This window comes from Stegastes partitus, unplaced genomic scaffold (assembly GCF_000690725.1).
Source record: "Stegastes partitus isolate 25-593 unplaced genomic scaffold, Stegastes_partitus-1.0.2 Scaffold263, whole genome shotgun sequence".
Taxonomy (NCBI): Eukaryota; Metazoa; Chordata; class Actinopteri; family Pomacentridae; genus Stegastes; species Stegastes partitus.
In genome coordinates this window covers 470,267-494,936 of record NW_007577994.1, presented here as the reverse complement: position 1 = coordinate 494,936, position 24,670 = coordinate 470,267, and the positions used below count along the sequence as shown (strand labels likewise).

At 43.6% G+C, this 24,670-nt stretch overlaps 2 protein-coding genes across 2 annotated transcripts in view; one reads left to right on the top strand and one right to left on the bottom strand.

The window, feature by feature from the left end:
- The window catches only part of nrg2b (neuregulin 2b), a 65,946-nt gene extending 58,773 nt beyond the window's left edge, over positions 1–7,173 (bottom strand). The window contains exon 1 of the mRNA XM_008282204.1: positions 6,762–7,173. Coding sequence (XP_008280426.1) covers positions 6,762–7,173 — 412 coding nt within the window. The remainder of the gene's footprint in view (positions 1–6,761) is intronic.
- Positions 7,174–12,901: 5,728 nt separating this feature from the next.
- Positions 12,902–19,466, top strand: purab (purine-rich element binding protein Ab). The gene has a single exon (XM_008282203.1). It carries the CDS (start codon positions 12,935–12,937, stop codon positions 13,778–13,780), a length of 846 nt encoding a protein of 281 aa, XP_008280425.1. The 5' UTR covers positions 12,902–12,934; the 3' UTR covers positions 13,781–19,466.
- Positions 19,467–24,670: the final 5,204 nt, after the last annotated feature.

Here is a 24,670-nt window from a genome sequence, read left to right as displayed (position 1 = left end):
TATTTTTTAGAACAATTTCTGTTTTAAGTTCTCTGGCTTACTGTTACCTTTTTGTCCTAAACTACGAATATTTTTTTAAAAAATATATATTTGTGAAATTTTGGCTTGAAACATCCAATATTTTCCAACATACAATTTTTCTAAAAATTGCCCACTGACCCACTTTCAGATTTTTTTGTGGATTGAAATTTGAGGCAGTTTGAACAACAATATCTGAAGGACTGTTAAAGATAAAAGCCTGGAATTGTCACAGTAACACTGTACAAGTAGATCAAATAAACTGTGATTATGGGCGAGTTGAAATATGAAAAAAGTGGTATTTTCTGAGCCACGTGTAGCCGCATGTCACAATAATATGAAACACGGCATGCGGGATGCGTTTAAATGTGAAATACTTGGTCACAAAAATGGGGAAAAAATAGTTATTTTTGCTGAACTTTCATAACTGATGGAGCAGGCGTGACATGTTTTAACAGAAATACGGAAATATGACTAGACAGTCTAATCCAAGCAGATTTGTAGTATTGGTGTTTCAAAGCGGTACGTCCAGTAGTATTCAGGCCTCACTTTGTAGACTGGAGAATCAGAGTGAGCTGTTACCTATTTACTTAATCACTAGATTTATATCACTATAAATACTTGTGACTCAGTGGCCGAATGAGAAATAATCGTGAACATTTCAGGCTTTTATCTTTCATATTGTTGTTCAAAAAGCCTCAAATTTCAGCGAGCGAATAAAATGTGCCGAAGGTTGGTCGGCGGGAAATTTTTAAGATTTCAGAAAGCACTTAATATCGAACTAAAATTTCACAGATACTATTCCAATATTCTTAATTTATAGTAAAAACAGTTTACGGTTGGTCGGAAGGGATAGTTGGGAGACAAGCTCTCCCTTCCCAGCATTTCGTTTTTCTCTCAGTTGATTTGGATTTTTCATTTTATTTTTTTGTCTTTTCCATCTTTGCGCTGAGATTATTTTCACAGATACGATTTCAATATTCTTAATTTATAGCAAAAACAGTTCCAAGCAAATCAGAGGTCACTGCAGAAGGTCACTGATGACTTAAGATGGACTGAACCTCCTGTAGTTTGTGTTTTGTCCTCACAGGTCTGATGTGCAGGTACCAACCTCACCAGCCAAATAGTTTCAGTGCCTAAACCTAACCAAACAGAGACTGCAACTCAACATAATATTAAATAAACAGAATAATAAGTCAACCACGTCGAAGGATAATCATCCCACACAAGACACGAACCTCAGCCGCCTGGTTTAAAGACACGTGAGCAACTTGGTCTCCTAAAATTTTCAGAATTTGTGCATTTTTTGGCCTTTATGGGTCAGGATTAGGTGTTGCCTTTATTAGATAGGACCGCCAAGAGAGAGACAGGAAAGTGGGGGAGAAGAATGGGGGACGGACTTGCAAGAAAGGGCCATGAGTGGGACTCGAACCCATGGCTGCTGCATCTATAGCCCCTGTACATGGGGTCGCCAGCTCAACCAGCTTGAGCTATCACAGCGCCCTGAATTTGTGCATTTTTATAGTCAACGCAGACGTCCGCCCTCCCTGAGCCTGGTTCTGTTGGAGGTTCCTTTCTATTAAAAGGGAGTCTGTGAAGATTCTCGGTCATCCAGGTCATGGTTATTCTCGTAGATTAATCGTAGCAAGCAAGTCCAGTTGCTACGATTAATCTACCAGAATATTAAAAAGGAGTTTTTCTTTTCCACTGTCGCCAAAGAGCTGCTCAAAGGGAATCTTTGAATTAGTTGGGTTTCTCTGTATCATATAATACTGTAAAGACCTGATGTCTTTATGTGATGACTTGTGTAAAACTGGATCGATTTGGAGATAGAACCGGTGAGCACCGGTTTTGATTTTGGATTGTAACAAACAGCACTCCAGGAAATTTTTCCATGATGTTGCTCTGCCACATAATTTCTCCTAAAACCACGTTAAGTTATTCTTACATGAATGAGAACCAATGTTTTAAACACAGCAGCAACAAGAAGAAAGCAACGTTTTTGTTTTACAGAATCGTACTAAATTCAGTTTCAAACATTCCAGGTGAAGTAAAATTGTTCCAGAACTCGGTGTTGTTGTTGATGAGGTTTTACGGCGAGCATTACTGCGGCATCTCCTGGTAGTTTCAAAGCCGAACATCTCTTTCTGTGTTTCTGTGACTGACAGAAGGGCAGGAATAAGCTGAACCAGTCAGTCCGGCTACAGCAGCGGGAGAGATTCAGAACGAGGGGTGGAGGGAGAGTGATGCTCGAGGTATGCAGCATTAGATAGAGCATCAGTGACAGGAGCATGTTTGGGCATCAGATAAAGCTATTTTAGGAAGAAACTGTCAATGCATCTCAAAAGGCACGCCAACAGCAATGATCAGAGAAGACCTACATTACGCTGCAGACTGCCTGGGATGTCAGATAGGATTGGTTTTGTACTTTTTTTTTTTTAAATCAGGAGAGTGTGAGCAGTCCACACAGATCAGTGAGGCGGTGAAGGCCGGTTGAGCTCAACGGAGACAGAACAAAGATCTTCTATCCAACATCTGCAGCCTTGATGAAGACAGTTTAATGTGAAATGCTGAAAGTGAAAGTTGCACCTATTTATACTGAGACCGATGCAGATTCTGGGAAAGTTCCATGTAAATAATCCCCAAGAACAGCTGCGTCAGAGGTGTGGGCTGAGCTGGAGTGGGGAAAGAGCAGAGGGGTGTACGAGTTTGACATAGCCGGGCTTTGTTTGTGTAAGCCGGCTCGACAAAAAACGAAAGCCCCGGACGGAGATTACGTGCATCGTGAAGGTGGTTTTCAACTTTCTTTGTCAACTCAGACTTTCTGCTTCAGACTATGTTCACGTAAAAAGGGACGTTTAACGCTTCATGTGACTCTTCTTCCATCCAAAATGAAACGATCGCGTTCAGCTGCTTCAGTCAACACGTTGTTTTAATGGAGAACGATGAGAAATTTTAAAATTTATGGCGGTAAAAGTGCCGCAACTGCAAATGGTGCAAGACAGAAATGCTGGTAGAAAACTGTTAAACGTGTTCATATGTATGATTTTACCGATGGAGCCGCTGATTTCCAACCGACAGCTGAACGGTAAAGTTAAACTTCATGTATTTAAGCCTTATCTTGTGTTAAAGTGCATTTAGGTCTGACACTGTCCCATAATGCAGGATATCACTTTAATTTTTGGCCAAATCAAAGCGAAATTAATGTTATTGATTGAATATTCTGTGTCATAAATACCAGCAGAACAATCCGCTGCATTACCAGCAGTGTGAACGGGCTTGACAGCAAATCAGAGCCGGACACGAAAACGTATTTGTGATTTCTGCACCGCAAACTAAACGGGTTCCCATGGCAACACAATATTTACAGTGTGCGATGCTGTAACTGCACGACTTCATTCAGCGATATTAGCAACGCACAACTCAGCCTGTTTGCAGATAAAACACATTCCTTCAGCTGAGAATCTGTATCGCTCGTAAATAACAGTCAGGAAACGATTTGGTTAAAGGGAGACGCTCCATCCAGCCGATTTAAATCTCTGAACATAACCTGGACCAGGTTAGCTCCATCAGTTACCATGGAGATCTAGCTCCACAGTATCAGTTACCATGGAGATATAGGCAGGTCAAAAGAGAGATGATTTCATGATACTGAAAACTTCAGGCTCAACATAGCTCGCTAACCTCTAATCTCGATACAGCCCTCAGAGCTTATTGGAGTAGCATAGCAGGCTCAATAACATACAAACAGTAAAAGAGAGGCTGGCTGCTCGCTCCATTTAATCAACGCTGGCTGTGCTTTTGGAAGATGGCTCTCGTGTCTTTTATGGCGCAAAATGATTTACTGTCTCATAATTCCTCTCCCAGCGAGGGGTCTTCTAACTTTGAAATGTCAACATTCGCTGGTGCAAAGTCGGAATCAAGCCTTCAGACTGTAAGCAGCTTTTATGTCATTTTTCGGTGCGACAGCAAACGTTGTCTTGTGGGTTCAACATATTAGTGTAGTCTAGAAAAAACAAGAAGAGGTCTGAAAAATTCAGCGTATCAGTCCGACAAGTGCGGGTAGGTTGGAAAAATTGGGAAGTGAGCCAACTAATGTAGCTAGCATGGAAGCTAATTCTTTGATTTTATTGTTTTGTAGACAAATAGAAGCGATGCTGAACTGGAATACACAGTAAACGCTAGTAAATGCTTGCTTGTATTCGAGTTTTCACATGTTCTCTTGTGGCAGAATAAAGTCATAAGTTGCGTCCTTCCTAGCGAACTGTGCAGCTGCAGTGTTCCTCCTCATAAAGGAGAGATGGATCTCTTGCTACCAGTTTGCTGTGAACAGATTTAGCTTAAAACGGTACCAAAATCACTCGTTAAAAACATATTTTTCGACTATTATCAGGCCCAGACTTGCAAGCTCTTGCAAAACTGGCTTTTTACACGGTGTTAGTGAAACACCAGATCCTGCGTTGGCCCCTGAGGCGACAGCCGCTGCTATAATGTGATGGTGTTGATAGAGATTTGGTAGGAGTGTGTGACCAGAGGTGGGTGTTCCAACAGTTTGGCTGCGATTGGCCGGCTGCCTGTTTGGACTTACTTTTGGATTGGTTCAGCTCAGGGTGTGTGTCTGCTGACACGCCCCTCACCAACCCATCTCCCAGCTGCAATGACTTCTATCTGAAATTAAAGCCTTCTGCAGCATCTTTACGTGCACATCTCCGGCCCGAGTTCTGGCACCGAGTCCTGCTCGGTCGTAGCTCATTCACCGGCTTACGCTGACGTTACTGCATCCACCCGAAGAAAAGTGCCAGCGTGGCCGGAGAGCGAGATACAACTGAGGAGAAGTCCTGCCAATGAGCTGTTACAGACATCTTGCAGAGGGAGATGAATCTGAGACACTCATTTACTGACGGTTTGAGATGTACGGAGCATACAGAGGACACGTATGGAAACTGCAAAGAGACGGTTAATAATGAGATATTTGTTTGCTCTTTAGAAACCACGTCCAACTTCACCTCAAGATATTTCACTTTTTAAAGGTTTCAAGCTTACTACTTGCTCAAAGAAGTATTAATTTAATCTCATGACCATTTCTAAGCAGTTCACCTCTGAGATGAGTTGCAGATTAACCCGATCAAACCTAGAAATCAGAGCTAGACAAAGAGACTGGTTTTCTGTGGATCTTGGGAGATTACTGGTTGCCACAGTGCATCTGTAGTGTCACCCCACACTCTGAAGTGTCTCATTAGGTTGTGTTTCTCGCTGTATGTTTGCTGTGTTGAAGTGTGCGCATGTGGGCACTTACATCCATCCACACGCTCACATTGTGGGGACGAAAAGCAGGGAACTAATGGTTATAATTAAGATTAGGGCAAGTCGCCAGAACACGAAGGTAAGTCGCTGTAATGTCTCCCGACGTGACGGAAACATGACTTTGTGTGTTTGCATGCGGCTCATAAGTGGGCATCTCCTCCCCTGAGCTTATCCCTGCTCGGAAAATGTGTTTAGACTGATTGCAACGGCGCTGTCATAAATAAATGACTCGATAATTTTAGCGTGTCATGCAGGTAAAAATAGAACGTCACGTTGTCGTCTCAAACGCCGGATGAACCCTTTGTTGAGACATCTGGGTTCCTGTAAGGATCTGATACTGTAGATGCTCCTGGTTCGTGCTAATTCTGGATCTGAAGACAGAAAAACAGGTTTTGTCCCCGAGTTTGACACTAAAACTCTCTTGTTCTCTTTGTTTGTGCAGAAAGGGGAAACACAGGACAAGAAGATGCCACAAATTGTAGATGCATCTTCTCAGAGGCAGTTTAGCATTTCCTGAAAGCACAGGCAGAACGGATAATAAAGATCATTTATCGAGGAATCAGTGCTGTCTTTAAGGGAAGAAAAAGAAGTCTTGCAACGAGCAGGTTAAGTAAAGATACGATATGCATAAATCAGAGGTGATCCGTGTGTTGTTTGAACTACAGAGAGAAATTCTGACATTTTTCTTTTCCTGTCTGAGAGAAAAATAAGGTAGAAAAAGTGCACAAGCATCAAACTTTATCCCGGGCCTCTCCTTGTTGTGTCATGCTTTTCAGTTAAACCTGCTCTTGCAGTTTGAGCTACTTCTTGTGAAGCAGCGCTACAGCAGTTTGTGTTGCTCGATACACTGCAAGAACAAAAAGGACAATTTTAGACATACATGGTAGGCACTGGCAACAAGTTTAGAGATTTGAACTGTTACCACCACCCACATACTGTCGCTGCAGTCAACGCCGGCACTGTCAGGGAATTTTTTTGTGCCACGATTTCTGATGTAAAACAGCAGCAGAATTGACATCTTAAAGGCAACAAATACGGAGTTTGGAAAGCAGGTTAACATGGAGAGCCTGATCCCCATCACATGCTGGGCCTCACACACACACACACACACACACACATATAGATACAGAAGCTGCTGATTTTCCACCCTGAAGCTCCACATGTTGGCTACTTCATGTACTGATGCGATGATGCAGGAATCCGGGCAAGTTTCCTGAATCCACAGATCTCTCACACACATCTCCTGACTCATTTCCTGACGGGTGACCGGGTTATGGAGGATGGAGGTGTCATGCATGTATGTCTGACAACACACTGTTGTATGGGGGCTGCACACGTGCACGCGCAGAGTGGGTCTCCTTACATCACCATGGCAGCTCCGGTTGGCCCTGATGATGGTGCACGGCAGGTATAAACGGGGAAGCCTTCAAAAAACTTACCGCAGTCCTCGCACAGCACTCTCTCCACATCCTTCTTCAGCTCCGGCTCGCTGGCGTCCACAGGGGCGTACGATGCCTTGAATACCAAAGGCTCGGCGGTGGGGTCCATGAAAAAGATATATCTGTGGTCCTTCTCCACGGTGGTGCACGGGGCCTCGGAGCCGAAGTCCCCGACGGTCACGAGCTGCTCCCTCTCGAGGCCGCCGCTGTTGACGGGCCACACATCCAGCACTTTGACATTCACACTGTAGGGCTCCCGGGAGGAGACGTTCTCCGGGGAGGAGCGCACCTCGCCCTCGATGACCACGGCGGATCGGTACGCCTGGTCCTGGAGGGAGTTGAGACTCGGGGCGTAACAGGCGAAGGAGACCCCGATGACCAGCATGGAGAAATGCACTGGATCAAGCCTCATGCCGTCAGCCTGTGCTGTGCTGCAGTGCTGCTGGGCGGCGGAGCGAGCTGGAAGAGAGAGACGGCGGCGAACGGGCTCCGGCGGCAGAGCGGGCAGGGCAGAGCGGCAGACCTTGTGGAAGTGTCCATGCCATCTGTGTCTGCCGCTGCTTTCCCCATACGGCTGCTGGCGTCGGATGGGGGGGGACACACACCAGCCTAGGAACCGGGAACGGCCCGCTTGTGCATGCTTAAAAATGTGATTGCTGCATTCTCCTTCACCAGCCACCCTCCCCCTCTGATCTCCCCCTTTTCCTGAAAGGCAAAACAAGACTCGTAAATTAGCCTCCTCTCGAATCCAGGGCTGAAACCTCTCTCTCTCTCTCTCTTCCTCTCTCTCTTTCTCTCTCTCTCTCCCTCTCCAGCTAATAGGCTAGCATCGCATGGGTGGGCGCATTGCCTCTGTGGATGGAAAAAAAAAAAAAAAGCGGCTTCTTGCGCGTACTGGGGGAATCACAAGAAAAGATACCACGCACACGCAGGAAGAAAAAAAAAATCGGATCCTTTATCCACTTATTTCGATCGCACTCTTGCAGATTGTGTTAAAAAAAAGAAAAAGACAAAAAAAAGAAAGAGAGAGAACCGAGGAGGAACATCGGCGGTTCATCCGGTGAGGCGTTGCAATAGCGCGCACCCTCCAGCCGCGTCCCCTGCGCCCCTCATCAAACGCGAGCGGCTTACGTGAGCAAACATCACCTGCCCGGTCACTGGCGTCGGCTCGCCACGTCCTGCGCAAACACCCCTAATGACCCGGGCACCCACCGGCCCAGCAGCGCCACGGAGCCAGCCGGCGTGTTGACCATGCCGGTGCGTTAAGGAAATAAAAAAAAAGAAAGAAAGAAAGAAAGAAAAGAAACCTCTGCGGGTGGAAGGAAAATCACGCACGCACTGCACAGTGTGCGTCTGCAGCCAAACCAGCCCCTGCGCGGCGCCCACTGTGGATCCTCCGGTGCAAGAGGTGCAAAGAGAGGCTATAGGCGACTACTACACACACTGCGGATAGTTGTTGCGATGACTAACGCTGCGAAATTCTCTCAATGGATTCCTCAGCATGGCGAGGAGACACTTCAGACATCTCCGCCCCGAAAAAAAAAAAAAAGCCCCTGACAACCTCCCCACTGTCACTGCAGTTCACTGGTGCTGCCTCGGGTTCAGTTTAAGTGGCAACACGTGGTTACCACAAACTGCGGGTTTTTAATGGAGGAAACAGATTCTACCCAAATAAAACCACTTTTTTTTTCCTCTCCTCATTGAACGCGTCTCCACCAATGAAATGAGACCTTTGCAGAATATGCTGAGTCTTTTTTTCCCCCCCATGGTGACCACAAGTATCCCCTCCTCCATCTCCCTGCTACCAGCAGCCATTCATAAGATTTGCCTCCCTGTCAGGAGCCCATGTGCGCCCTTCGTTAGAGGTCAGGAAGCCTTTCACTGTCCATCCACACAAAGGCATAAATATAATGTCATGCAGAGGACATGTAGACAGGCCTTTTTTCTTTTTTTTTTTTTACTCCAGATGAATGAGATGATAAAGAAAATGTATGAGAAGCCATTTCATCAGGTCACAGGAGGGACCAGACCTGACAGCTTTAGTGCTCCGATCACATGCTGCCTCACATGGACTGAAGGCCACAACCAGGCTGCTGCAATGACTGCCAGCCTCCTCCCTGCATGCAGCCTTTACAAAACATCAAGTTAAAGAGTAAATCTGCTTTAAAGGGAGACAGAAGTGCTGCTTAAAATAAAACCTGCAGGTTTGATCTTTGCTCAGTAGCAAAAGGTGACGGTTTAGATCAGTGGACCTGCAGCTGAAGGTGCATTTCATTCCTTCATTCAACCTTTATTTAAACTCTGATTACAGCAAAGTATGAATTTACAAAGCAGCCGATTAAGAGAATATAAGATGTCGGCACACAAATAGGAAACTTAGATCACAACAAAAACATCAAGTAAATCTTTTATTTACTAACACAGAGAAGTCGACTAAAGCAAGAGCAGCTGGAGGTAAAATAAACTAAAATTATAAACCTGAATTGTCCTAAAGCTTGAAAGAAAGTCCAGCTTGAGAGCTTTACTTATAAGAATAACTTAATCTGTATTTCAACTTTAAAAGGAGAATTTACAACCTGTTTCCTCAACAGGCCAGAAAAAAGACAGCCCAGAAGAACAACAGAAGGAGAAATAATAAAAAAATAAAAATAAAACATTAAAAGCACCAATACTGCAAAATTAAATGATGGAAAACAGCAAGTAAAGGCAATTAAGGGTAAAAAAAAAATCTAATAAGAGTAAATAAATTAAATAAATAAATGAATAAATTGTAAAAAGGGGTTAAAAAAAATAGACAAAACTAATTTTAAGAAGCGATAAGAAAGCAGACACTGAATCTGAAAAGACAGTAATGAGGTAATGTAAGGGGGTTAAAAAATAATAGTACGAGCCTTATAAATGAATTAACAAGTAGGTGAATAAATACATTTAAACAAAAGGACAAAAGAGGATAAAATAGACAAATAAAATGGGTTCATCTGTTGATATTAATCATCAATATTTTCTCCAATCAAACAGTTAACTTGTCATGACTCTCTTCAGGAAGTTTTGTTTGTTTGTTTTCACCACTGCTGTTGTAAACAAATTCAATAAATAATGAAATAAACTATTTAAAGAAGGGTAAAAGGAAATAAATAGACAAATAAAATGGACTTTAAGAAGTGATTGAAAATGAGACACTTATTCTGAAAAGACAGTAATCAGCTCATGTAAGGCTGTTTAAAAGAAAAAAACACATATGAGCCTTATAAATCAATAAATAAAATCAGCATCAATCACGTCTCAAAATGGCAAAATCCTTTGTCAGATTTCATCTGTTGACATTAATAATATTCAACACATTCCTCAATCAAGCAGGTAACGTCTCATTATTCTCCAAGGGAAGTTTTTAAAAATATATATTTTAATTCATAACTTTTTGTGAATCAGTGAAGCTCATCAGCAAAGTGCTCTAATTTGTCCGGGACAGTTTTGTTTGTTTTTTTTAATTATCCTTTTCAACTGCAATTCAAAAGTAATGTCTTATTTCACTAAATTATAATTTGGCCACTTTTTTATTTATTTATTATTACTTTTTTCATTTTATAGTTATTTGAGGGACTGTTGTGAATGTTGCCTTTTCTTTAATAGAAGGGTCGGAAAACATTAGAGGACGACTGTACATTTAATTTAAAAATGAGTACAAGAGAATAAAATAGACAAAAGCTGTGTTTCAAGAAGTTAAGAAATTGCAAAAGGTAATGCAGTGGGGGTAAAATACTAAATAAATACATTAAAAAGCACCTTATAAATACAGAACTAAATCCTTCCCTTCCGGTCCGATCCATCTCAGCTCCATCCATCAGAACCCCTCAAAGGCCTCTCACACAATTTAAGAATTTCCAAATCAACCCTGAAAGCAAATCATTTGCTGACAAAGCGAGAGGGAGTGAAAACCGATGGCAGCCTCCCTGATTCAGAGGGGGTCTCCTGCTGCTGGCGCCCCGACACTCAGGCATTACAGCTGGCTGCTGATGAGGTCACTCCAGCTGCCCTCTAATGATACACTCTCAGCTCTCTCTGCTAAAATACAGGCTGCTAATCTGAGCCACACACTCGTCCTTCCTGTTATTACATGCTTTTGTACTCTTGACCCAGATTTCCTCTCACAGGTTCTCTAATTTTTCTACATCGCCAGCGGTTCTCCTGGGTACCGTCGAGTCCCATCTGTTGATTTATACGCTCGCATCGCAATGGAAAAGACTGGGCTGATTCACAAATATATTTAGGGCAACATTTCAGTCATTATCACGACATCAGTGTCACTCTCCTCATACATACACAGAATCTGATTGTTCTGTGCATCCTTTCCCTTTACAGTGCACACTTTCTCACATGTTGTACAACTTTTTAGTTGGATTTCTCTACAGAGCAGGTCTATAAATTATATATACGTGATTGCTGTTAAATATAGGTGGTGCTCCTTTTTCAGATTTTACCGACTGATATTTAGAATATTCAACATTCTCTCCAATCAGGCAGTTAATTTTTCATTTTCGTCCTATTTGTTGTCACGGCTGTTATGTTAAATTCTGACGATTTTGTTAACTTACGTCTATGCTCACGTTATAGGAGGAAACATTACACTTATTACATTATTTCATTACCAATTAAACTACAGAGTGCCGCGATCGACTCACTGTTTTGTCCTTAAAATGCCACGAAATAATGAAAAATGTCAAGCGCACATGGTCACGTGTTTTTGCAAGAAATTCCAAAATCTAAACACAATTTAGAGCAGAAGAAAAGCAGGAAAGCATCACATATGACAAGTTTTACTAGTTCAGAACTCCTGAAAAATAACTGATATGAAGAAAATAAATGTAGTTTGTGTCACTAAACAAATCTAATTGTGAAACTAAATGACTGAGAACACTAAATCCAGATCACTTGCAATTGTTTTCATTCTAAAGCTACAAAATAAAATTAAACATTCCAGCCTCCATGTATGTAGACTAAATGTACAGGCATGATCTAAATATTTCTGTTTTTCACAACTAAATGTAGGAATTTTAAAAAGTAGGTAAAGCCAATTCTATTTTCAGCTACTTTTAATAATCAGTAATATTTCGTAAAGTCTGGCACCAGAACGTTTATTCATCTGCATTTTTATTTACCTAATTTTAATCCTACTGTTTCATTTTTATTGTTGCTGATACTTCATCTTTTAGATCTATATATATTTGGCTGTTGTATCAGTTTAAATAGTTATGGTGAAACTTTATTTAACTTGTCTGTATTGCTTTGCTTATTATTTTAGTTAAATAATTCAGTTTTACTTTATCTCTGCCTTTAAATCAATTTGAGTAACATCTGTGCAGGTATAAATAAACTGTCTTACTCAGATTCTTACAGATTGATGTGAATCAGCTGCTTCTTCCTGACTACTTGCCAAAGTTTGTTTTGTTCTCTTTTAGAGACGGTTAACTTTGGACCACTTTCCTGCTGATTAACCCTTCACAAATCCCCCCTCATTGACAAACGGTGTCTACAGGAGCCAAGTCCAATCACAGGGTAATGATTCATGATGCTTCGCAGACAATCAGCCTCAGACTCCTACACAGACTCATTCACAAATCCCTGCTCCACCTCCTGGCTGCCTCCGCCGGGACTGAGCGGGTTCGCTGTCCGTGGTGCTGAAGCCCCCAAACAGCTGTCCGCGGTGCTGAAACACCCGAACCGACAACCGGCAGGTAGGCGTCTGTCCGTGCGGTGGGTGTTATTGTGCTTTAGACAGTCTGCACACAGGTGTGATCTACATGTAGTTCAGTGTGAAGATGATTCCTGCCTGTTTCTCTGTTCATGTGACTCTATATTTATTTATATATCAACATGTGTGTGTGTGTGTGTGTGTCTGTGCAGCTGCTGCAGTGTTTCACGCAGGTGGGGGTTAACGTTCTCTGGCAACATAAAGCCACTTTAAAGGCTGCGAGGAGAATCCTGCGAAACCGTTGCAAAAACAGCGCCGGTGTCTTGAACGCAGCCCGCTCCGAGTACTACAGTAGCACCGACTACAGTTACTTTCATTTTTTCATCCTCTCCTCTCGCGATAGAGCGGCGGAGCGGTTTGACGGGCAGTCGAGGTTGCAGCAGGCAGAGGGAGACGGTGGAAGGTAAAGCAGGGAGGCAGCATCATGGCGGACAGAGACAGTGGCAGTGACCACGGAGGGCCCACCGCAGGCCCCGGCTCGCTGCCTCCGGGCGCGATGGGCGCCATGTCCCGGCTGCAGCACGACACCGAGGAGCTCGCCTCCAAGCGCGTCGACATCCAGAACAAGCGCTTCTACCTTGACGTGAAGCAGAATGTTAAAGGCCGCTTCCTAAAGATAGCCGAGGTCGGGGCTGGGGGAAACAAGAGCCGCCTCACTCTCTCCATGTCGGTCGCCGTGGAGTTCCGCGATTATCTCGGGGACTTTATCGAACATTACGCCCAGCTGGGCCCGACCAACCCGGACATGGTGCAGGATGAGCCCCGGCGGGCGCTCAAGAGCGAATTCCTGGTGCGGGAGAATCGGAAATATTACATGGATCTGAAAGAGAACCAGAGGGGGCGGTTCCTGAGGATCCGACAGACCGTTAATCGGGGGCCCGGATTGGGAAGCGCGCAAGGCCAGACCATCGCTCTGCCGGCGCAGGGGCTCATCGAGTTCCGCGACGCTTTGGCCAAACTCATCGACGACTACGGCGTGGACGAGGAGCCGGCGGAGCTCCCGGAGGGCACCTCGCTCACGGTCGACAACAAGCGCTTCTTCTTCGACGTGGGCTCCAATAAGTACGGGGTCTTCATGCGGGTTAGCGAGGTGAAGCCCACGTACCGGAACTCCATTACGGTTCCCTGCAAAGTGTGGTCCAAATTCGGCAACACCTTCTGTAAATACGCGGAGGAGATGAGGAAGATCCAGGAGAGGAGTAGAGAGAAGCGGGCCTCCGAACTGCTACCTGAGGGCCCGCACGGCGGAGATGACGGCGACGACGACTGACGCGGATGTAGGGACGAGCTGAGACGAAACAACCGAGACGAACCTGAACTCTGAGAGAAAAACCAGACTTTTAACTGTAAAATAGAACGAGAATTTCCAAGGGAATCACCCCACACACACAACCTCCACAGACATGACAGCTGCTCTGCTGTCTCCTCGCTCATTTGACTGGATGTCACCCCACTTACCACCCATGTAACAGTAAGCCGCTGCTATCAAGGATTGAACTGTAAGATATGAACTGTTTCCTACTTGATTTAAATGACAATGAACAGAGTGTTTATATCTCTATCAACGACAGATTTTGCACACATCAAAGCTATTTCGAGAAAAAAAAAATGTTTAAATGTTTTCAAACTGGTAATATACTAAGATTTAATCAAAAACAAAACCAGAGGTCTATTATATAAAATGACAGTCTTCATGTAGAACGAATATTTGACATCAGCACAAAGAGAATATATTATGGACTTTATGAAACCAAAATCTGATACCAGATGTAGGCCTATAGTTTATTATAAAGGTACGCAGAATAAATATGAAAGCAGGCCTGTAAACTCCTGTCAGCATGCGTGTAGGCTCATGTTTTGAAAAGAAGTTGGCAAAGTAGGCTATAGTCTTTAATTTGACCGGAAATGTAGTCGGCTATCGGAAGCATTTCTATCATGCCATTATGGAAAGGTTGAGACTCAAAACTAAATAGCCTATTTTGTGCGCCTCAAACAAGCGGGATAGTCTGAATCTATCTCTGAGCTACTCTATTGAATATCAACCCTCTTGCACCATGTCCATATAAACTTAAATGAAAAAAGTGCTAACTTAGATGTACTAATTATGATTTTGTGAATCAGCTGTAAAAAAAATCCTTATTAAGATACCCACGTTTTCTGTGGGTTAAGTTTTTTTCTTTGTTGTTTTTTTCCTCTGGGGGGGGGTGGGGGATGCTAAAGGATGAGGTCCACCTGTGGGGGCGCCCGGCGCGGAAACAAACTAAAAAAAAAAAACGACGCGTCAGCGCAGCGCGCGGCGAGGCAACGCATCCTCTCTGACGTCATTACGACCCGTGCCTTATACACTCCACTCGTTTACGTGTTCTCACGTGGATGGTCTGTGACCTCGACCGCTGTACGTTTTCATTTACGAGTGCTGTTATGTAGGCAGAAATATATACTCACCAGGGCTGTGGGTTCACGCCCTGCAGTGCATGGAGCATGCGTGGCAACACCAAAAGTACGCTGAAAGGCTGCTGGGAGCTCGAGGGAGGCAACAGTGGGAGTGGCTAGAAGGTGCTGGGGGGGCGGGGGGGGGGCTCAGAGTGTTACAGCGGCCTGGACCCTGAATCCCCAGCAGCTCCCCTGGCTGGGTTTCCTCCCACAGAGTGAGAAGTGTCTCCCTGGAGTCGGACCCAGGACGTGCTGCCGGTGGCGGCGCCGACTGTAAGCATGGAGGATGTTACGGGTGGCTTTGCACACCATATGCACCATGATGTTGAAAAAAAAAAAAAGAAAACAACAAAAAAAAAACAGCAACAACAAAAAAAAACTAAATCAGGAGCGCCTGGTTGAGGTTATTCGTCAGAGCTGAGATGGATGCTGTTAAGGAGCCAGGCAGTCAGCCAGCCAGGCAGCCAGCCGGCCGGTCCCATGCAGTCAGTCTGAGTGCAGTCCAGTGGATGTAGAGGCCCGTCGATGCAGGGCCGAGGCAGTGTCTATCTCTATTTATGGTGCTACAGCCCCTTGATCGCTCCTTGGGGGCCTCGCCGCTCAGAATATGTCACTTTTGCATTATTGTTATTCTGATGCTCTTTTATTTTTCTTTATTCTCCACGTTGTGTTGTCCGAAACGCGTCAGGTTTCTCCCTCCCAGCCAGAGACGAAGCCGCTGACGAGTGGAGGACGTTTCATATTAGTGTGCAATATTGTGTACGTGCCAATCGTGGCATTGTATCACGTGTATAGACTATTAAAAAGACGAAAAAATGTATAGGCTATGTGATCAGTAGATGTTTGAAAGCATGACGACGAGGCTGATGCATCTGCATTATATTTTCCGAAATGTGAAGACTTTCTTCTCAAGCACTTGCTCCAAGTGAAAGAAGTCAGACTAGTAGTGAGGTTTTGTTTGTTTTTTTTTTCCTGTCACATTCTGTAAAACCAGTAGGCTGCCTTGTCCGTCTCTCAGTGCGCGTAGACTAGTTCGGGTGTTGTACGTTCCCCTGCGGAGTCACCCCAGAGAAAAACTCTTCCCTCCTCTGCAAACACACACACACACAGTCGACAGCCTCCGACTGTCTCCATGTCAGCCCTCAGCGGTGGCCTACACCGAAGCTCAATAGTATCTTGAGTCCAGGGGTGGCTGACAAACACACACACACACATACAGTCTCCCCCTGTCGAGGCCTCTTGTTGCTATCTGAGTGTTTGGGAGGCCTCTAAAGTATTTTGAATGGTGTCTAGAGCCGCACAAGGCCTCCTGTCATTAGACGCCAGGAACCTTGTGTGTTTGGAGCCTGAGTGCGACCCCTTCGCTCGCCTGGGACTGTCGATCGCCGGACAGGTGAACTGCGATTTGGCGCTTTTTTTTTGTGGTTTCACTTGAGCCGGGCGATAGCGATCCGCCGTGGCCGAGCCAAAGGACAGAGGAGTTTGTTGTTGTTTTTACAATGAGGATCAAAATCCTTCTCTCTGGTGTGGGCTGATCTCAGATCTGCTTCTCTTTCCCAGCTCGAGCTTCAAAGCATAGAAAAAGGCCCTGACTCATTGTCTGTGCAGCAGAGGCTGTCTGTACGCGTCGCTTAGGATACTCGGTCCATCCTTTCATTTTGACCCCACTGACCTTTAGGCTCAACGACCTTCGAGTGTTGATTAATCAGTTTCGTTCAAAGCAGGACGGCCTACAGCAGCTGAAACGACTGGTCTCAGTGGAGTAGCATCGAGCTGACATGACAGGGAAACACATGCAGCTTTAGAGGCCTCCGCTAGATAAACGTGGCAGTTACAGCCCGGTCCAGCCAGACCTGAGGTTAGACTGACGCAGAATTCCACACCTGGGCTAAAAAGAGAACTGGTGTCACGGATAAAAAAGTTTAAAAGTCGATCTGTGTTCGATTGGTCACGCCTGTTGCAACAGAGTCAAGAAAAAAAAACGTTCCAGTAAATCCCATCTGTTTCACGCCGGACTTTTTTTGGCCCAAGTTTGTCTCAGAGTGATGGTGAGAGGCCAGATGAAGGCTGGCGCTGCACCGTGGGGGCTTCACCAGCAGCAGCCCACCACCACCACCTTCTGACACGGCTGTTACACAGAGCCAGTTAGGACGTTACTCTCTGTCACGGGGAAGAACAGGAAATCTCCTTCCCCTCCTGCAGAGACGACTGTATTTCCTCACACTGCCCTGTGAATTATAGAAAAGCCCATTGAACACACGTGCAATCCACCGACGACTATGTGCCCAGCAAAGCACATCTGAGGTCAATCTGAGTTCATCTTGAGTTCAACGCCAGTCTGGACTCTGTTGTGACACAGAACTTATTCCCCAAAGTGTTCGAGCTTTAGCTTGATTGAATCTAGGCCTCCAGGAGGCTCATGCTACATGAAGACTGGAAATATAACACTTCCTTTCTCTTTTTCTCTTATGGCCAAATATAAGGAGAGGCTGAACCTGCTCGTAGAGTTCACTTTGTGGATGCCTCACTCTGTGAAACGCACACTTTTTTTTTTCTTTTAACGATTAGAAGACGTGTTTTGTTACAGACTGTAATCGAAAGGTGCTACCGGGTCGGTCGTGTTTTCAGCGCAGAGCGACTCTGTTGTGAAACATGACTTGTTCATTTTTTGGGTCGCAGCTCTGCTGGAGCTACGCAGGAAGAGGGCGCTTGTGATTTTGCTGAAAACAGTGTGATCAAATCTCGTTTTATGAGAGCTCAAACGGTGTCACAGCAAAACCTGGAGTGACCTTGCAGCCATGTTGTGCCCACATTACACGGTCATCAGTTTCTGGGACTCAAATGCAAAATGGTAGGCAGATGTTGTTCATCTTGTTTTCTGTGAGCCGTCCTCGGTGGCTAAGTTCAGCGTACACGAGCGATGGCGCACGGAAGCTGTTAGCATTGATGAGAGTGGTGTTTTGGTTTAATACACAGCGGTAGCCATCGTAGCAATCCCTAATCATGACTGCCTTCTGTCTGTTACAGCTGCAGTGTTCGTTTGTCAGATTTTTATTTAAAAGAGCTTCTGTTTTTTTGTTGCTCAGACGACAGCTAACCCGACCATTCCTCACAAACGGTGACTGACAGAAACAGAGGAGGAATAAAGCTCACGAGTGGCTTTGCAAAGTCAGATTGCTAGGATGGCTGCAGCTGTAGGTACTTTGTCTGCTTGTTCCTCCCGGCTTCGGCGGGGAGATTATTCATGTTTCTGACCACATCCGAACAGCCACATGTACACGACTTATTAACAGCAAACTTCCACACGCGAATTGTGGGCGGCGGCTTCCCGCCTCCGCCACCGATCTGTAACCGACTGAAAACAGACTTCCATGAAGGTGGTCCAGACAACCAAATGTGCTCTGTTCCTGGTTTCAGTGTTGTAGTCTTTCATTGGCCATTCAGAGTTTCCTGGTTAAATCTCACAGCCAATCGCAGCCTCTGGTCAAAGCCAAGCACTATATGACTCATCACAAACCACTGACAGAGGAGCTCATTCAGCACGTCTTCTGTTTGCACACTAGTAGGGTCCATCATGTTTGCAGACTGTAAAGGCTACTGTTGTGTATAGTTACAAAGACGTTCTTTCAAATGTTTTGAAGATGTTGGGAAATGGATCCTGGATTTTAAGGGGTGGGGTCAATGCACAATGAACATATCCCATGTCACCGTTTGGTCTAAATCCCTTTACCATCCCCATATGAGATAATATGTTGTATCTTTCAAAAATATTTTATCTGTGGCGTGTGTGTGTGTGTATATATATATATATATGGTTTGTTATATATGATGCTCTTCCTTTCAGAAAAATATAACATGTAAACAGGAAAAACATATTGCTGTTTTTTTCCTTTGTATTTTATACTTACAGAAAGCATTGAATAAAAATGGATAAATACTTGCACTTTAGATATATTAAGAAAAATAAAAATCTGCATATTATTTTTGATAGGGATCTCACATTTAAAGAGTATAAATTACAGGCTTTGTGACTATTGCTGGACAGAGATGTATTGAGTTCTACTTATTGAAGTATATTTTGTCTGTGTGTCAGAAGGTTTACTAAAGTAAATTGCATGATAAAGTAGTGCTACACCGATATTGTTCTTTTTTTTAGTTGGTAAAAATGTCTGAAAACTGTGATAACAAAACCCTCTTGTATCATGTTTAACCTCTCCTCGCCCATTCTAGAATATTTCTTACTGAAATATGGCCTTTTCCTGACTACATGACGATGGTGCTTACTTTGGCTTTGACATCAAGCTCATCCTATACATCTCAACGACATCATCATAACTCGCGTCCTTACACTCCATTACTTTCTGTTATGTACTCTCACTACCTTATTAAATTTCCGTTGATGGCAAAAAAAAAAAACAACAAAAAAGGGTGTGCTGTTTTGTACATTGCTGTTTGTTTTAATGTTGGGGGAGCCTTGTTGTCTGAAAAATGACTAATCGCGCAATAAAATGTCATTCCACATGTCCCTGTCTCGGCACGAGTGTCTCAACACTACAGTCATCCATTCTTAGCAGGGCCGGCCGCCGTGAATCAAAATAAACAGCGTCCATTGACTGAGTATTACACAATATTACCGCTACAGTAGTCGTTCTCAAAGTAAACTGGCCCTGCAGGCATATTGATGATGATGTTTTAATCTGATATACACGTCAGCCACAGCATGAAAACCACCTGCTCAGTGCTGTGTAGGTCCTGTCATGCAGCTCTGGACGCACTGGGAGCTCTGGGACACTGACACTGGGGGTCGACCAGTTGATTATTGAATCCGATATTCAGCTTTTTGTTTATTTTTTTTTAAATATTATTATTATCTGTATTATTTTTAAAAGCAGTTGTAAATAAAAATAATTTAACATTTGATACTGTGGCTCTGATGCAGCCGCTTCTCGCTACCTGTGGTCACCATTTTATGGTGTCCGTTAAGCCCCGCCCACCGTGCAATCTGATTGGCTAAACGCCACGACTAATAGCCAATCAACAATGAAGGAATTTTAAAAGCTTCTCTTTAGATTAAACAGATGTTAAACCCAAATAAGTGCATTTTAGTGAAGTTTTGTGTTGGAGTTTGTGTTATTCTAGAATTTGACAACAAGAGTTTCATTTTTATTAAACATGTTGATCAATTATTGGTCTTTTTGATCACTAATAAGCCACATTGATCAACCCCTGGTTGGATCCTGCGGGTTGTGAGACGAGGCCTTCTCATGGATGGGATGTAGCGACTTCGGAGGCCACGTGAATGCTCTTTGGGCTCATTGTCGTGTTCCTCGAGTCATTCTAAAGCAGGTGCATCGTCCTGCTGGAGGACGGCTGGACTACAAAGAGGGATTAATGGGTTAACGAGGGATGTTGAGCCTAACGTTTTCAGCGTCATGAAGGTGGCTCTCTTTTAACCTGCTGGATCACCATAGCAACTGCTGCTGCTGAGCTAACCTGGTCTGAAGAAGGTCTGAAGGATTTAAATCAGCTGTAAGAAGCGTCTGACTTTAACCAAATCTTTTCCTGACAGTTAAACAGATTCTCAGCTGAGGGAAGATGTTTTATTTGCAAACCTGTTGAGCTGTACGTTACTAAAACCACCGAATGAAGCTGTGCAGGTGGCACACTGTATGCATCTCGTTGCCATGGGAACCCGACACGCATTCAGCTGAAATCGCAAAAATTCGTTATTATACGTTTGGTCCTGATTTGCTGCCAAGTCTGTTTACACTGCTGGTACTGCAGCTGATAGAACACAGATTAGAAAACTGATTATTCTATTAATAATGATTACAAAGAATACTCAAGCAGTGACATTATTTCAGTTTGATTTGGCCAAAAAAATCAAAAGTGACATCCTGCGTTATGGGACAGTGTCAGACCTAAACACACTTCAACACAAGATCTAGTCTAAATGTGTGAAGTTGTAAAACAAATATATTAACACACAGCTACCAGTGTTCTACCACCGTTCCTGTCTTGCATTATTAGCAGCTCTTTCTACCGTCATAGCTGTTTGTATTCCCCGTCGCTCTCCATCAAAACAGCTTGTTGACTGAATTAGGCGGCAGAAGAAGAGTCACGTGATGTTTCGTGGTTCCTTTTACGTGAACACACAGTCCGAAGTAGAAAACCCGAGTAAACAAATACAGCTGAGAATCACCGTTATGTTATTTCTGATTCAAGTTTTAGGTTTTGTCGAGCAAACAAAGAAGCCTTGAAACTTACTTCGTTGTGCAGCCCTGAGTAGCGACATGATGAAGGTGTGATTGGTCTTTAATAATATTTAGGAACATCCATATGAATGCCAGGATCAGAACTTTGCTTCGTACGAAATGATTAATCAGTCGGTGGTTTTAATGTTGTGGCTTATTGTTGTATAAACAGTTCGGAAACGTATTTTATTCTTCATTGCCGTTACCTGCCTGCAATCATCTAAAGGTTTAAAAGACTCCCCAACAACTATCTATGAAAAGCTCCTTTGAGTATTAACCCATGAATGGACACAATAGAAAGGCAACAACAACAGAAGTATGATTTTTTTGGCATTATGCTTTCATTTATGTATTATTTAGATCGATCACAGTAGAAAAAAAGGAATCCAGAGAATGAGAGTGTGAGAACGACAAGTTCGGTGGAGTCAAACCAGAGGCTCAGCTGCTGAGGCCAGAAACACTTCAGGTCGCCCCCGACGATCAAATTTTCTATCGGGCTGCAGACATCTGCTTTTGACTTTCATGTGGAAAATCAAAGGTAGAGCGCCAGATTGTTGCCACAGTAGGAGAGAGGACACAGCGTTGACAGAACAGCATTACCATCCAGGTGAGGATTTCTCTCTCTGCGACAGGCAACATGTCAGCACACCGAAAGCAATTAAACTGATGGCACCTCACATTAAACCCTCCGCTATTGTGATCCCAACCTTACCAACAGGAGGAGGCTGAGAAGATGATTCACAGCTGAAGTGTCGTTTAACAATGATAGAATTCTGCTTTAATTACCAAGACAGGGCTTGATATTAAACATCTGTTTTGAAAGAGTTAATGTCTAAACAGAGAAGTTTTAAGGACCTCTGACACACACCAGGATGGTTTTAATGCTGCTCTCAGGTCAGTACAGTAGCGATGCACAACAACAGCGTCTCCTCTGAACTGTGTGGTCCTTTTGCAGTCATCTGGGCTGCATCAAACCAATACAATTACAGTCTAAGGGGAACCAAATGTCAAATTAGATTTTGGGTTTATCTGTTGGCTCTAGCATGTGGCCCTCATTATAGGTTTCTGGGCTTGTTGTACAGTTGTAGCTGCACAGATTAGCATTCGGCACAAGCCATGCTGCAGGAGGTAAACTACGACAACAGAAAGGATTCAAGGAGGACCTCACTGACTTTATGTGTCAGTGAGTTTCCAGCTCTTGGGGAGTTAGTTAAGCCTTGACTATGCTACCTCCCACCATTAAGAACACCACAGTCCATTAGGAGGACTTTCATACATGCACAGGAGGTCATATCTATAGTTTCCACACATGCACTCCGCTGCAGACTCATCGTCGCCATGCAGACGGCCACAAATTTGCGTCTGCGTGCATTTATGCAACAGGGGCAGCAGTGTGCATGTGTGAAATACGTGTACACAACCCCGCTGCACACGTAAAACAAAGTGCTTCATGAGGAAAAAACAGAAATTAGCAAAGTAAGCAAAACTAAGCGTTTCTACAATTGCTGGTCTGTAGTACGTAGGATGAGCAAAAACCAGAAGGAGTCAAATCCGATGCAACATGAGTCAGCATTGGTATAAAAACTACGAGTTTGAGCACGAAAATAAAATCTTTGCAGACGTCTGCATGAAGCTAGCTACCGGCTACACGACTGTTTGCAGTTGGAGTTGCATTGCGGGTAACGGCAGGTTTTGTTGGAGTTGCTCCCTGAGTCACGTCGACATGGTGTTGGAGTTGTTGTGGTGCTCCACGGACCACTCGGGAGACGAGGGCCAGACAGCTGCTGATACATTTCAGACACGACTTGGATGTAACGCCACTACATTAGTATGCGCCAGATATTCGCAATTATCTCTGTCTCATAAACAAACGCCAGAACATCTGCACCGTATTCGAGGCCGTGGACAAAACAACGCTGCTATTTTTGGCTGCGCTGTATCCACCGACGCAAGCATGATGGCATCAGCAGCTGTATGTATTATATGCTAATATTTAAACACATTCATTGAGATGATTGCAAAGCATCGTACAAACAACCATTGCGTCATTCTGTGTCAACTCAGCGAAGGTGGCTGCTCGACCATCTGAGGATCTGTTGAAACTTTGCAGGAATGATCTGAAACTGACACTTACCCCTTTTTTTAATCTGTTCTGACCTTATTGCATGAGTTAATAAATACCTTTGTGTACCATAATTTCCAGACTATAAGCCGCTACTTTTTTCACACGCTTTGAACACTGTGGCTTAAACAACGATGCTGCCAATTTATGGATTTTTACGAATTCGCCTCGAGACGAAAGTGACATTGAGAGCGACAACGAAAGAGAGACTGAGGAAGTAATTCTGAGGCTGTTAAACTCCGACACTGAAGAAGACGACTTTAGTGGTTTTAGTGCAGGAGGAAGATGAAGATAGCGATCAATGACTTTTCATGGTAGGATACTGTATTTTTTATTTTCTTAACCAGCCGTGTGACAGGTACTGTTTGGAAAAAAGGATTTACGGTACGTATTTAATTAAAAGTTAAAAAATCTTTCTATGTAAATATCTCATGTTACACCTGCAGCTTATAGACAAGTACAGCCTGTATATGTACAAAACTTGTTTTCTCTTTAAAGTCCGTGGGTATGGCTTATATTCAGATGCGCTCAATAGTCCAGAAATTACGGTAATTTTCCAAATCTTCCTCAATAAAAAAGGCCTCAAGTTGCTTTGTCTTCAATCAATGAGGTGGATTATTCAGTTAAATAGATGAAATGTTTTGGCATGAAGACAACATGGAAGGATATTGAAACTTGGCAAACAGGTGGATGACACTTATACCTCTTAGGATGGCAAATATCACCAACCTACCCATGATTCAAGATGTTCCTCTGACCATTTGGATATTAATTAATTTCTACCTGTGTCAACTTTGATTGGCCATAACTCAGCTTTCTAAGCATTAGTAATATCATTCAGATATTATTCTCACAATTAAATTGACCAAATAGATGCAGTGCTCAACACATTCATTAGACCACCTGTCTAATTAGCTAAGCATTGTTTATACATATAGACCATCCAGCATCACAAAGTGCTTCAACACTCCCTCAGCTCTCGACGTTTTACCATTTTGAACATGAATAATGAATTTCAACCTGAACTCACCTTTCTAGACCCAAATCTGAGCCACTGGGCAGAAATTAATCAAGTATAACATTCAACCACTAAAACTATTTTTTTCTGTTCAGGAATGCAAGTAAATAACTATAATTTGACATCTTCATCAAGAAATAATAATGAGCTTTACTATTTTTTCTGGGGTTTTTTTTGTTAAACAGTAAATCTGACAATTCATACAACAATAATAATTACATTTTAGCATTAAACATATCATTGCAGCTTCTACATACTGGAGTACTCACCATTACAGAAATGATTCTGGTCGTTACCAATGCTGTTCAGTCAGGGCAGCTGTGGCACAAACCC

Bases quoted from the DNA above. Each gene is read 5' to 3' on its own strand.
- purab (XM_008282203.1), top strand. From the start codon at position 12,935: ATGGCGGACAGAGACAGTGGCAGTGACCACGGAGGGCCCACCGCAGGC.